The 12,612-nt window shown below is 33.3% G+C and overlaps 1 protein-coding gene across 4 annotated transcripts in view; it reads right to left on the reverse strand.

Moving 5' to 3' along the window:
- Nucleotides 1-12,612, reverse strand: part of LOC118735228 (leupaxin) — a 434,003-nt gene that overhangs the window by 378,352 nt on the left and 43,039 nt on the right. For 2 of the 4 annotated variants that reach the window (XM_036464880.1, XM_036464885.1), the window contains exon 2: nt 1,374-1,463. The exons of 1 other annotated variant lie outside the window; for it this stretch is intronic. In XM_036464880.1, coding sequence (XP_036320773.1) covers nt 1,374-1,463 — 90 coding nt within the window. Of the gene's footprint in view, nt 1-1,373; nt 1,663-12,612 lie in introns of all 4 variants that reach the window. One more of the 4 variants, XM_036464882.1, reaches the window with a different exon arrangement.

Genomic DNA, 12,612 nt, shown 5'->3' on the forward strand with positions numbered 1-12,612 from the left:
AAAATCTGGCAACCCTATTTTTTGAGCACATTTTAAATGCTTTTCTGTTTGAAATAAAATAAATATTGTATTACATCCCGATTTGTTGGTAGCTCGTTGCTGAACAGATTCTTCCATGATAAAAACAATACAAGGTAAAACCATTGAGAGACAGTCTGACGTTTGCCAGCAATATACTTTTAAAATTCAAGACTCAAACTCACACATTCCAATTTTCAATCTCAACAACAATTGTGAACAATTTAAGTTTTTTATTTTCAATTTTATATGATTTTAAACATGGTACAATTATTCACAGGTATTGTCTTCCCGGAAAGTTTTGCTTCACATCGAAATTCGTGCTCTCTTATTTTCATTTTGATGAGTAGTTAAATGCTGATTCTGCTTTATGTTTTTTTGTTTTATGTTTTTTTGTTTTATGTTATTATTATTATTATTATTATTAATTTTTATAATTTTCAAAACAAAAGAAAAAACGTTTGAAATAAAGTGAACAATAAAAATTTTGGATTTGTTTACTAAGCAAAAGTTTATTTTTCGGCTTTTGCTAATTAAATAAGTTCTCGGCAATAAGTTTTGTTTAAAAAAATAAGTGTACATATGTAGTCTGCATAAAAATACTTAAAAATGTTATCAACTCAATCGTAATAATAACATTTTTGATGATGTTTCTTAACTTTTTTCAAAGATTGATTTACGAAAACTTGAATAACTGGGCCATAACTATTCCGATTTAGACTTATGGAGTATTAGTAGAAAGGTATTTTCTCACTCTTTATTTCTGTGCAAAGAACTCGTTCAGGTCCCTTTTTTTCAAATACCAATACATCTTAATTCAACTTGGAATGACACTGTTCATCCTACCTTTCTCTTTCATCCTTTGAATGAGTTTATTAAAAAAGGAATAAAAAGGGTGGAAAAATACCTTTCCAATGATACCTCACAAGTCTAAATCGGTATAGTTTAGGTTCAGTTATTCAAGCTTTTCTTATACCAATCTTTGAATAAAGTTAAAAAACAGCATCAAAAATCTCATTATTACGATTCCGTTTAATTTTTTTTTATTTTTATGCAAATTTCTTAAGCTTAGACCGTTTTACCATTTCAGGGGATTATCTCAAAAAAAAATCTTTAAGAAACTATTTTTATTGATAAAAGACTCCATTTTTGGAGATATTTTCAAATCGGTCCAGGTCACGTAAACCTTAATATTTTTCCGAAATGGTTTGGTGGAAGTCTTAAAATATAATAGATTTTATAATTCCAATGGCAACACAGTACCGATTTTTTTTTGTATGGGGAGTGATGCAGTCTAATGTACATATGTACATATATACTTTCAAATAATTTTAGTATATAAATACTTTACTTACATCCGGGTTGTATTCCTTTGGCTCGAATTGTGCGATACGGTTGCCTTGCACCTGGATCAAACTTTCCATACATAGTTCTGTCCATTTTGGCTGTAGTTTTGTTTTATGCGCATAAGATAATAGATAAAGAATAACTTATAAGAGTGTGTATATTTATGTGCACTCAAAAATGTTTACACGTGGAATTATTTTTGTAGTCTGTCCTTTCTTTGATTTCGAAATAGGTTTGCGAATCACTTTTACATGCCATTGAGCAATTATGACAGGTTATAGACGCTTAAATGTAAATCTAAATCAAACAAGTAAGAAAGTCTTAGTTCGCGTGGATCCGAACATTAAATACCTTGCGCAAGTATTAAATATATGACTTTAACCTTTCCGAAAGCTACCGCTGCATGGTAATCAATTTTGAGTAAATTAGAGTCCTTAAATTACGAAATATTGATGTTTCAAGCAGTTCTGAAATTTACCGTTATATAAAAAGCGGCCTCAATTTTAGTCCGATTTCAATAATTTTCAACATTTTGCTTTAATGTGGCAAGCACAATAACCATACCGAGTTTGGTACAAATTGGTATAACGGTTACCGAGATACATATATGTGATCATAAGTGGGCGGTGCCATGCCCATTTTCCAAAATTTTATCAGAAACGTATTTCTTGGTAAACTTTATTTACTGATTTGTCGAAGATTTTGTATTTCTCTAAATTACCGTTATATGGGATGTGGGCGCGGTTATTGTCCGATTTTAAAAATTTTCGGCCATTTGGTATGCTGAGCCAAGGCCAACAACTGTGCCAAGTTTGGAAGAAATTGGTGCAGCGGTTATCAAGATATACACATGTAACCATAAGTGGGCGTGGCTACGCCTATTTTCCAAAAATTTATAATATTCTTATTTTTAGTCTAAAATTTATTGTAAATAAAAATTTTGAGTGAATAATCTTCAGTAGTTACTAATCGCAGTTTTCGTATTTTTGAAAATGGAAACCTACATACCAAATTTCGTTGAGATATCTCAATTTTGCTCGTGTTATCATGTACACGGACTGACGGACAGACGGAAGGACAGACAGGCATGGCTTAATCGACTTCTCTATTCATTCTGAGTCTTTATGTATACATTTGTCTATATCTAGCTTGATTCGTTTTGGCTGTTACAAACAACCGTTATGTGAACAAATTTGATATACCCTGGTGCACAAGTGCGCTCGGGTATAAAAATATGTATTCATCCCGTAAATAACAACTAGCAAGTGCGGTAAGGATAAATCCCTATCAAAAACCACTGACTTGGCGTGCCTGAGTTGTATGTTTGTGTATGTCGCAATCGATTCTATGATCTGTTGGCCGTTGGCGGCCGGTTGATCAAAGATGTATGACATCTGTTAATCGGTTCTTTCCGAACTCACCGAATGTTGGATATTTTTAACATATTCACGCATAGTATGTATATGCAGGTTTTTTGTATACATAGATGTATAGTATATATGCAGTAATCGCTACCTAAAGGTGCCAAGTCCACTGTTTTTCCAAACTTTAGTTTTTGATGCAGAGTGACATATGCATAATGCGAAACTACATCGATTTTTTGTCTCTCTTGAATAATTAAAAAAAATGGACTTAGCACCATTTCATCTTTAGGTACCGATATATGAAATTGCATGCATGTGGGCGAATCTAAAAAACAGGTAACCTTTGTGTTATTTAGCTTTATTTTCACTGTTGTAAACTAAATCCAGCTGGTTGCTTTTGGATATAACTCATTGACGTATACTTGAAGCCGCAAAAAAAATTTGGATCAATTTGCTGCATAACTTTTGAATTATAGGTGTTTAAATTAAAAAAAAATAATGAAAACAAGTTAATTTTTATGTAATTTATAAGAGGGGCACAATTAATTATGTCATAACTTTTGAAGCACACCATATTCTGATTTGAAGTTAAATGGGCATTTAGCACTTATGTGTACACTTCATATGTAGTAGGTAAGAAAAGTGTGCCTTAAAAAATAACGATATGGCAAGTAACTTAAAGTCTGTAACTCTACATTTCACAATTTTCAAACTTTTGGTGTATCGCGTATCCTGTACCTATTTTTTAGATTTGCCCATATGTGTGAAATAAGAAAAAATTCAGAATCTTATACAGTTTCGATTTTCGGTTAATAAATAAAAACATTTTAGACACCCAACCGAGTCACTTGCCGGCGACAAGTAAAAACATTAGTTGCGTTCCCTAACTCGCAAGAAGTTACAAGAATTTGCAGGAATTTGCCAGAAAGCGTTCACGTACTCGGTTCTCTGGCTTCTTTTGCCTTTTGACAGGTTTTAACACAGAAAAGTTGTGGAACGCAACTATTTATGTATAATACATATGTACGTGCTATGGCAGAAGCATGAAAACATTAGGGTAGTCCAGAAATACCCAATAAAATCGACTTTTTGAATTTTTCCCGCTGGCACCCCAGAACTGAAGAATATCGAAAATAAGCAGACCTGTCTTTTTTTTAATCGGATAGTTTTTAATCAGCGACCGGGGGCTTTGAAGCTCTCCATATATTTTAAACGGAGAAAATACATTTTTTCGTAGAATTGCTATAAAATCTTTAAAAATAAATATTTTTAACGAATAAAGGTATTTCCCCTCAGAAGTGTTCAAAAAATAAAATTATGATATATATCTAGCGTTAAAAAGTTACTAAATAATTTTTCATGATGTGCGATGTGGTTACGAGCACGTAAAATAAGACATTTTTTATATATAGAAGAAATAAGATTATAGGTTATAGTACGTATTGGCAAAAATTCAGAGGTAAATATCGACGGTACTTTGGCAAAACCTCGTACCTGAAAATACTCTCAAACAACACTGTCTAACAAAAAAAAACTCTATTAATCACAGAAAATCATTTTTAATAACTGTTGTGCTGAATATTAAAGAATAAGTACTTTTTAATTTATTAAGAATAATATATAATGAATCGTAGTATTTTAAGGTCTCTTTTGAACTGATTTTCCGATATTAATGCGATTTTATAGCATTTATACAAAAAGTTTATTTTACCAATATAAAATATATGGACAACTTCAAAGCCCCGGCGACACGGTTAAACATAAGCCGATTTCAAAATATAAAAAAAACGGGTCTTCTTATTTTCGATATTTTTCGGTTCTGGGGGATGGCTAGAAAAAACTTTGAACCAGTCTAATATATGTATGTATGTATGAACATATGTACGTATTTACGTCAGGTGTGAGAGTGAGTATATTTATTCCGCTGCTGTTAAACATACAGCCAGGCAAGCTGCCAAACAACTTGGAACAATATGCAGTTAGAATAGCAATCGTAATCTCATGAATCTGATACAACATTGCAAGCGGGCAGTTAGCCAAGCAGCTGGCGTCGCTGCCACCGGTGCTAGCGGTCAAAAAACACCAATAACTCACATAACTTTTTGACTTTGTTAATTGATGTATACATATGTAAACTTATTTGGTACATACAGTTGCGGTCAAAATAATAGCACCAAAACTTCTGTTTATTTTTTAATTTTTAATAATTTTCATTTAAATTATAGTTCGATTGACAACAGAAACCACACATATGAAAGGTTCAAAGCTTGCACAAAGTTCACAAAAATTAATCAAGTCGCTAAATGCTACCGTTATTTTAAAAATACATTTTGGTGATGCGTTATACGGCAAAAAAATCCTAAACGGTAATTTTTAGCGACTTGAGACTGGCACTTTATTATACTAAAATGAATGGGGTCATAAAACTGCTTACTCGAAAATAATAAAGTTTGAAATATGGACGGTACTTTTTGAAATTTGTGTAATATTACAGCCAAAATGCGTCATTTGGGCGAGAAACCTGAAATGCGAAGCCAAATCAGGCTTTTCTCTATACAAATTCACAATTTAAAAATTACGCATTCAATCAAAATTACGAAGCAAAAGCGTTCTAATTGCTCACTCAAAACAAAGGCTCTCCAAAAACTTTTATTTGCTTTTGACATTTTGAATTTTTCAAATCAAAACAAACTCAACGTAATAAATAAATCTTTGATATTTGGGTATAAAAATTGTTAATTTACGCATAAAAAATTTGCACATTTTTACCTCACTTTTATTTGCTTGGGATGCAACTATGTAATAATGATGCGCCTAAAAGATGCAGCAATTCCCATTCTCAAGTTACCTAATGACAGTATGAATGAAAACTGCTTTTGTATTTTTTGCACGTTCCCTTTTAAAAAAGTCTTCGAAAAACCTCGTGCGATTACACGATGGCTTTTTCTTTGCGGCGTTTCTTGCGTTTTTTTTACATTTAAGCTTAAGCTTTTCTTTGGCCAACTCTTTCGTCCTCATTTTTAAAGCGGAGCGAATCGCGAACTCAAAGTAAAAATACCAAAAAGTGAATTCGATAAAAGCGAAACGTCAAAAAAAACCCTCGATTTCGCTCACCGTGCGTGCTTGCCTACCCTGCTGACTTCTAAACACTTTTTACGTATAAGCTCAAAACGCAAGACTTTCCACCCAGGGTGAAAATTCATCGTGTAAATTGACTCTAACAGGCTAACCTATTATTCGTGGCTTGCGTTTTGGTACGCACGCCGTCGAATTTGTTTTTTTGCGTCACCCGAAATTGGCTTGCGTGCGTTTGCATTCGTTTTCTTTGATCGAAACGTCAAATCAAAATGTCACGCAGTACAATGATTGGCAATTGAGTTAGCTTCATACGCAAGCCGTTCAATTTCAATACAAGTTGTATGTGCATGAGAAATGTTTGACAGTAAATTGGCGACGCGCGTGAATAGTAGGTTAACCTGTAATTGGTGATGGTGTGGCAAGGTCACATTTCATAAACAGATTTTACTCCCTTTTTAGCAAGAAGAAATTGCATAATACAAAAATTTTAAGTAAGCAAATGCAAATAAATTAAAGAAAACGCTTCTCAGTAAAATACAAAGGAAGAAAATTATAAAAAACGACTGCGTCGAGGTTGAGTCACAGTATATATAGTAATAAACCTTTTTGAGTACTCCTCGGGGGTAAAATCTGATCAGGGTTGATAATGAGAAGGAGCATGCATTTTTTTCATTCAGAGATGTATACAAAATTACTGTGGTATGAAAGGGAGCAACAACCGTACTATGGCAGAGTGGCACAAGTCATGTCTGTGTAATAATGACCGAAATTAATTGCAAAAGTGTAAAAATATTGCAAATTGTTGTTTATTATAATAGCTTGTTATATTACACTGTACATGATAATGAACTGTTAAATGGTGAAAACGCTTATTAATTGTAGATCACTGAAACTTGGATGTGCTTAATGAACTGTCTGGGCGGATGCGCCGGTAGGCCGGGTTTGTATAACTATGCAAATCTTGTTTTTTATAATAAAGACTTAAATATATTCGGAAATTTAGAAATTTGCTACATAAATTCACAAAATTTACGTTTTTCATAAAAACATAATCTTATAATGGACCTTTTTTTAATTTTAAACTTACATTTAGGAGAACTCCATTCAGTGCTATAATTACGATTTGAGTTTTCCAGTTTATAAAACACAAGCGTTAATTACGAATTACATTACATTAAAGATGAATTTTATACTTAACCTACATTTTGTTCATAAATAAAACATAATTATGTATATTTTACCCTCGAAAAGAACTTTTCTAATCATGAGGCGAAATTCCCCACAGTAAGTGTTGCCGTGCGCGCAAAACGAAAACGCTGCACACAACCCAAAAGTACTCCTCGGGGACCAAATGGTGAAAAACTGCGAAAAGGTTTATTACTGTATATACTGTGGTTGAGTATCGGGCTTCATAAAAGGGGATGGCAGAGTAGCTCGCTTGCATTATATGTCGGGAACATAATGCAGAATCTGGAGTATTGCACAGGGAAGCTAAAGCGCCACGGAGACAATCAAAAAAATACGTCAAGCACTGCGTATGTGTGAGTGAGGTTCGCTCGTGTCTTACCCGCAAACGTTCAAATAAACGCGTCAATCACCACTTTGTATTAACGCAGCGTTCGTTTGTTGGCATGTTGTCATCGGATGAGTATTTATTGTTAATTATTATATCATTTGTAGCCTAATTTTATATGTTATATGTTATAAATTAATATTTATTACATTTCATATACATAGCTAGCATTAGTAATGCTCAATCCAACGTTAAACAATTTCTTTTTCTTATCCGCGCACTTGTTCACCACGACGGACAGAAGGCAAGTGAGCTTGTCTTTTGTCAAGCATAACGCGAGACGCTCAAATAAACAGTCATCAAATTCAAATATCAAAATTCTTTGATTTTCATCGAGCATAGACGACAGCGAGTCGGTATAGTGTATGTGTCGCCGACAAAGGCCGACGACACCAATACACTTGACCGTGGAAACACAATGCCGGCGAACGGCGAACTCACCACAGCGAAATTCCCGCTGTCAAAATTAGAACATCCGCCGCATATTAAATTGAACACGGCCAAAGCGAAATGCGAAGTTTGCTCGGCGACGTTTCGTGGCGATAGATTTATTTCTATCGCTCTGCTGGGCGATGGCGGCAGTACATGCCAAAAGTGGCCGTATGTTTTTTTTTTGCTTTCAAAGATTAAGAAGAAAATAGAATATAACACGAATTATTTTTGTTGGTTGAAAAATACAGTGATCGATTCGTTAAACTGGCTTAAAATAAAATAATTTATAATAATCCCCCCTTGCCTTATATTTATATTTGTTATCATTTCATCATTTCTAAATATGCTTTCGTTTTTCAAAATATGGTCAACTAAATTATAAGTGCGACGAAATGATATCAGCTGTTTTCAATACCGCTCTAATTCTGTTAAAGTAGACGAAATAACAGGGCGAACGGGGAACAACGGCATCGCCCAATTCGGCGAACTTCGCCGTTCGCCGGGTATTGTGTTTCAAGCATAAATCGTTGATAAAGATATTTGATCATCTCTGAGACGCCTAAAACGTTTTATTGCAAAATGTTAAAGCTTTTGGTGGTGGGATTTGTGATGTTTGTAAGAGCAAATAAGCAAGTCGCATGTGAACGCAGCTACAACTCTCATGTAATTTCAAAGAAAAATTCTTTACCATATAAATCAGTCGTGGACACCAACTTTCTCGTGGGCAAAGCTCTTTCAAGAGTTCTATAAATTTTATACAGAAAGCTCTTTTAAGCTTTACCCGCGCGCAAGCCGGTATGCACCACCAATGTAGATCATATTCAGTGCTGCCACAAAAAAAAAATTACCAAATTCCTCAAAAACAAATGAAAAATTCTCACAATCCGAACAAATTACAAATTATTTACAGGTACTTAGTATAAGCATTTATTACATTCTCCAATTCATTTGGTACATTTGTTCTTGCGGCTCAAACAAAGTATCACCGTTAATTTTTATGGTTTGATTTGTATATAATATTGCTGCAACTATATCAGTGCACAATCTGGTCCTCAAGTCAGTCCTTCAAATTTTTAAACTACTAAATATACGTTCTACTGAAACATTAGAAAGGGCTATATTAGTAAGGCAGATATAATTTTTTTTAATATTAAAACTTATATGAGCCTGAAGAATCTTTTAATTCAAAACCTTTTTTCCTATAATTTTCTGAATCTAATGAAGAATCAATGGCTGCGTTTCTTTATACATTCCGGATAATCTCATTTCACAGCCGGAATAAACAGAATGCGTTTGAAATATACGTTAGCATATCATCAGGAACGTTCTAAAGAATAAGTAAACAAAAAAGTTTATTCCAAACGTTCAGAATGAATAAAGAAATGCAGCCAATATGAATATTCTTATAATCGAACAATGCGTGTTCTCTCCATTCGTTATCGAGATTTTTCAAGTTCAAAATATAACGATGGAATGAAAAAAATTATCAATAACATTTTGAACATTTAGCAGCAAATGCAGATGTGCTTAAGAGCGGAAAACACCACACAAGCGGCTTGACAAACCACGCGAAATATCCATTTTCTTAAAGCTATTTATGTTGTGCATGGGGGGTAAAGTGGTCCAAAAATGTACATATGTAAAAAAATAAGGTCGGATTTTTAATGCCGGCACCCCCTAGGATTGTTCTATACCGGAAAAAAATATACCCCTATTTTTTTATTTTGAAAAAAGGATAAAAAAAATAGGGAGTGCTGGGGGAAAAACAACTTTTCGTAGAAATAGTGTAGAATTCTTGAAAATCAACAGTTTTCGATCGGAAAACTTTTCTTATCTTCAGGAGATTCCCAGTAATAATTCGCAATTGTCTCTTTAACCATTTTTTCATAGTAACTATATTTTATATGTCCTCCAAAACCCCTAGAAAATGCAATGGAAAAATCTTTAATCATAAAAAATGGTTAAATAAATAATTGGATATTAATACTTGAAGTCTCCTGAAGAGAACCACAGTTTTCCGATTGAAAAATATTGATTTTTAAGAGTTTTATACCATTTCTACGAAAAATGGTTTTTTCTCCATATAAAATACATGGAAAACTTTGAGCGCTTTGAGCACCCCCTAAATATTTTTTAATTTCAAAATAGAAAAATAGGGGTATATTTTTTTTCGATATAGAACAATCCTAGGGGGTGCCGGCATTAAAATTCCAACTTAATTTTTTTGGACCACTCTAATGGGAGGGTTACGCAAGAGAGAAAAGTCGAAGAAAACCAAACTCTTTTACATTGTGAACCGGAAGAAACTAAAATTCTTTGATCAAAATTCTTGAACGAGTCATGTTTGCATGGTGAATGGCAAAATTGGAAAAGTAGGTTTGAATAATGTTTGACAAGCCGCTTGTGGGATGTATTTCGCTCTTTATAAAACTTCGTGAAGCTTTTTGTTCAAAAATTTGCAGAGCGACTTAACAACTCTGTTGTGTAAAACATGGTTCCATTTGTTATCTGCAAATATATCGAGAGAAAATTCCTCAAAAATTCCTTAAAATAAAAATCCTAAAAAAATACTCAAGCGCACCCAAAATTCCTCACGTTTTGAGGAATCACTCACAAACTATACACACTGATCATATTGGAATAATCTTGATCCAAATCCCATCCCAGAAGTAATTACGATTTGGTCATAAGCCTCCAACGATTGATTTCGCGTGTTATTCTATTCGTTATATAGTTTTAAAATCAATTGAACTTTAGACTAAATAGATGAAAATAAAATTTTAGTTTAAAAACTAAAAACTCGCGTTTATTAAAATTTAGTTAAACTTTTAAAAACAGCCTAAAATAGGATTAAAATTTACAATAAAATTAGTTTTACCGGAAAAACAAAGCAATGGGTGCTTTTTAGATTTTATAGTCCTGCATTGACAATATTCAATATTACTACACTGAAAATGAAAAGTTCAAAACAATTGGTATGAAGCGCAATTTAGATCTAGTGTTTGCGGAAATATCATAGTTCTTGCAAATACCGTTATATGGGAGGTGGGCGTGGTTATTGTCCGATTTTGCCTATTTTTAATACCGGCTTCCTTCTCGTTTCATTCTGAGAATTAACCGTAATACCGTTGTAATCAAGTGCTTTCGGGTGTAAATATAGAAGGACATTTGCATAGCCATACCGAGGCGTGATTGATGGAGTTGGGGGAGGCGCGACAAGGCTAGTGAGAAAAAAATGATTAGCCAAGACGACATTGTTTTCATCCAATCAGGCAAAGTTTTCACTGATCCGTGTCATTTATCTTCCGTTCCCAGAACTTTCTCAGAAAGTGCAGGCTGTTTTGCAATGGCAAAAACCCAAACCGATACACGGAGGTTCGAACTTTCATCACATGCTGTCCAGAAAAAGGTAGAGTGCAGAATTCATAGCCTATCAGGAGAAAAATCTGTGTTCTAATACGTATTATAAAACTAACAATTATATCTACTTATATGAACTCTGTAGGACACGTTGTCTGTACGTGACAACTTATAAAAAAATGTGTAAAAAAGCAAGAACGTAATTTGTTGTTGTTTTTTTCCACCTTAATACTGTCTTTGGTTCTTAGTTACAATTTTCTTCTAACACATGTATGGTCCTTGTTTAATAGTTTAGCTAAAATTTGAATGTAAATATATTATATTAAATATTATTTTTATTTTCGTTTTATATTATTTTTAATATTAAATATTTAATAATTTAATATTATTTAATGTTATATTTGATATAACAATTCACAAAATTAGTTGACTCGACCTGGCTGTTACGTGACGGTATTTCCTTTTTTCTAAATGGTTTGCATTTAATCAAAGACTAATGTGCAAGCTATAAAATAAAATTAAAAAATGACGTGTCTAATTAACGTATCTAAGACTATACTTCTTAAAGCTTAAACTCGGACTTAATCCGGATCAACTGCAGTTAATTCACGAGTTTATCCGGATCAACGCTGCCGTCTGTTTATGCTTTTACAATAACAGAAAATTAGTTGAATTTGTCTATACGTGACGATGGAATGCTCCTATAAAAGGTTATTTTTTTGTTAAGAGTTCTTGAATGCCTGTTAAAGGTATCGTTGAGAACCGAAGTTTGAGGTTTTGAGAAATATAGAGTTCTAAAGTTTATCTTAATTTGTTTTCAAGCTAAATATTTATTGGGTATAACTCGCGTATGTACATTAGGGTGATCCAAAATAAGTAAAGTCGGAATTTTATTGCTCTCACCCCCTAGGATTGTTCTATATCGAAAAAATATACCCGTATTTTTTTATTTTGAAACCAAAAGAAATTTAGAGGTGGTCACAGTTTTCCATGTATGTTATATGGGGAAAAAACAACTTTTCGTGGAAATGGTACTCAGCTGTTACTAAGTTGAATGTGGCTAAATGCATTTTCAAAATTAAATCTAACGCAGTTGGAGAGGATGGCATACCTGTTCGGTTTATAAAGTTGATTCTCCCTTATATTATAAGCCCTTTAACACCTATAATTAACCACTGCGTTACCACATCCTGCTTTCCCGATCCGTGAAAAATCGCTTGTGTTTGTCCGGAGTGTTCTTCCCTCATTATCAAAAGTGTTTGTGTCGCTCATGGCAGAACAAATCTCCTCACACATTTCTGAAGATAATCTTTTGTCTCCTCTTTAGTCTGGGTTTAGAGCGGGGCACGGATGCTCAACTTCAATGATTAAAAGACACAAGTTTCTTTTGACAAAGGTAAATTATCTCTTTTATGTTTGTTTGATTTTTCTAAAGCGTTT

The sequence above is a fragment of the Rhagoletis pomonella genome, unplaced genomic scaffold, assembly GCF_013731165.1.
Source record: "Rhagoletis pomonella isolate Grant_MI unplaced genomic scaffold, Rhpom_1.0 Rhpom_scaffold_00003, whole genome shotgun sequence".
Taxonomy (NCBI): Eukaryota; Metazoa; Arthropoda; class Insecta; order Diptera; family Tephritidae; genus Rhagoletis; species Rhagoletis pomonella.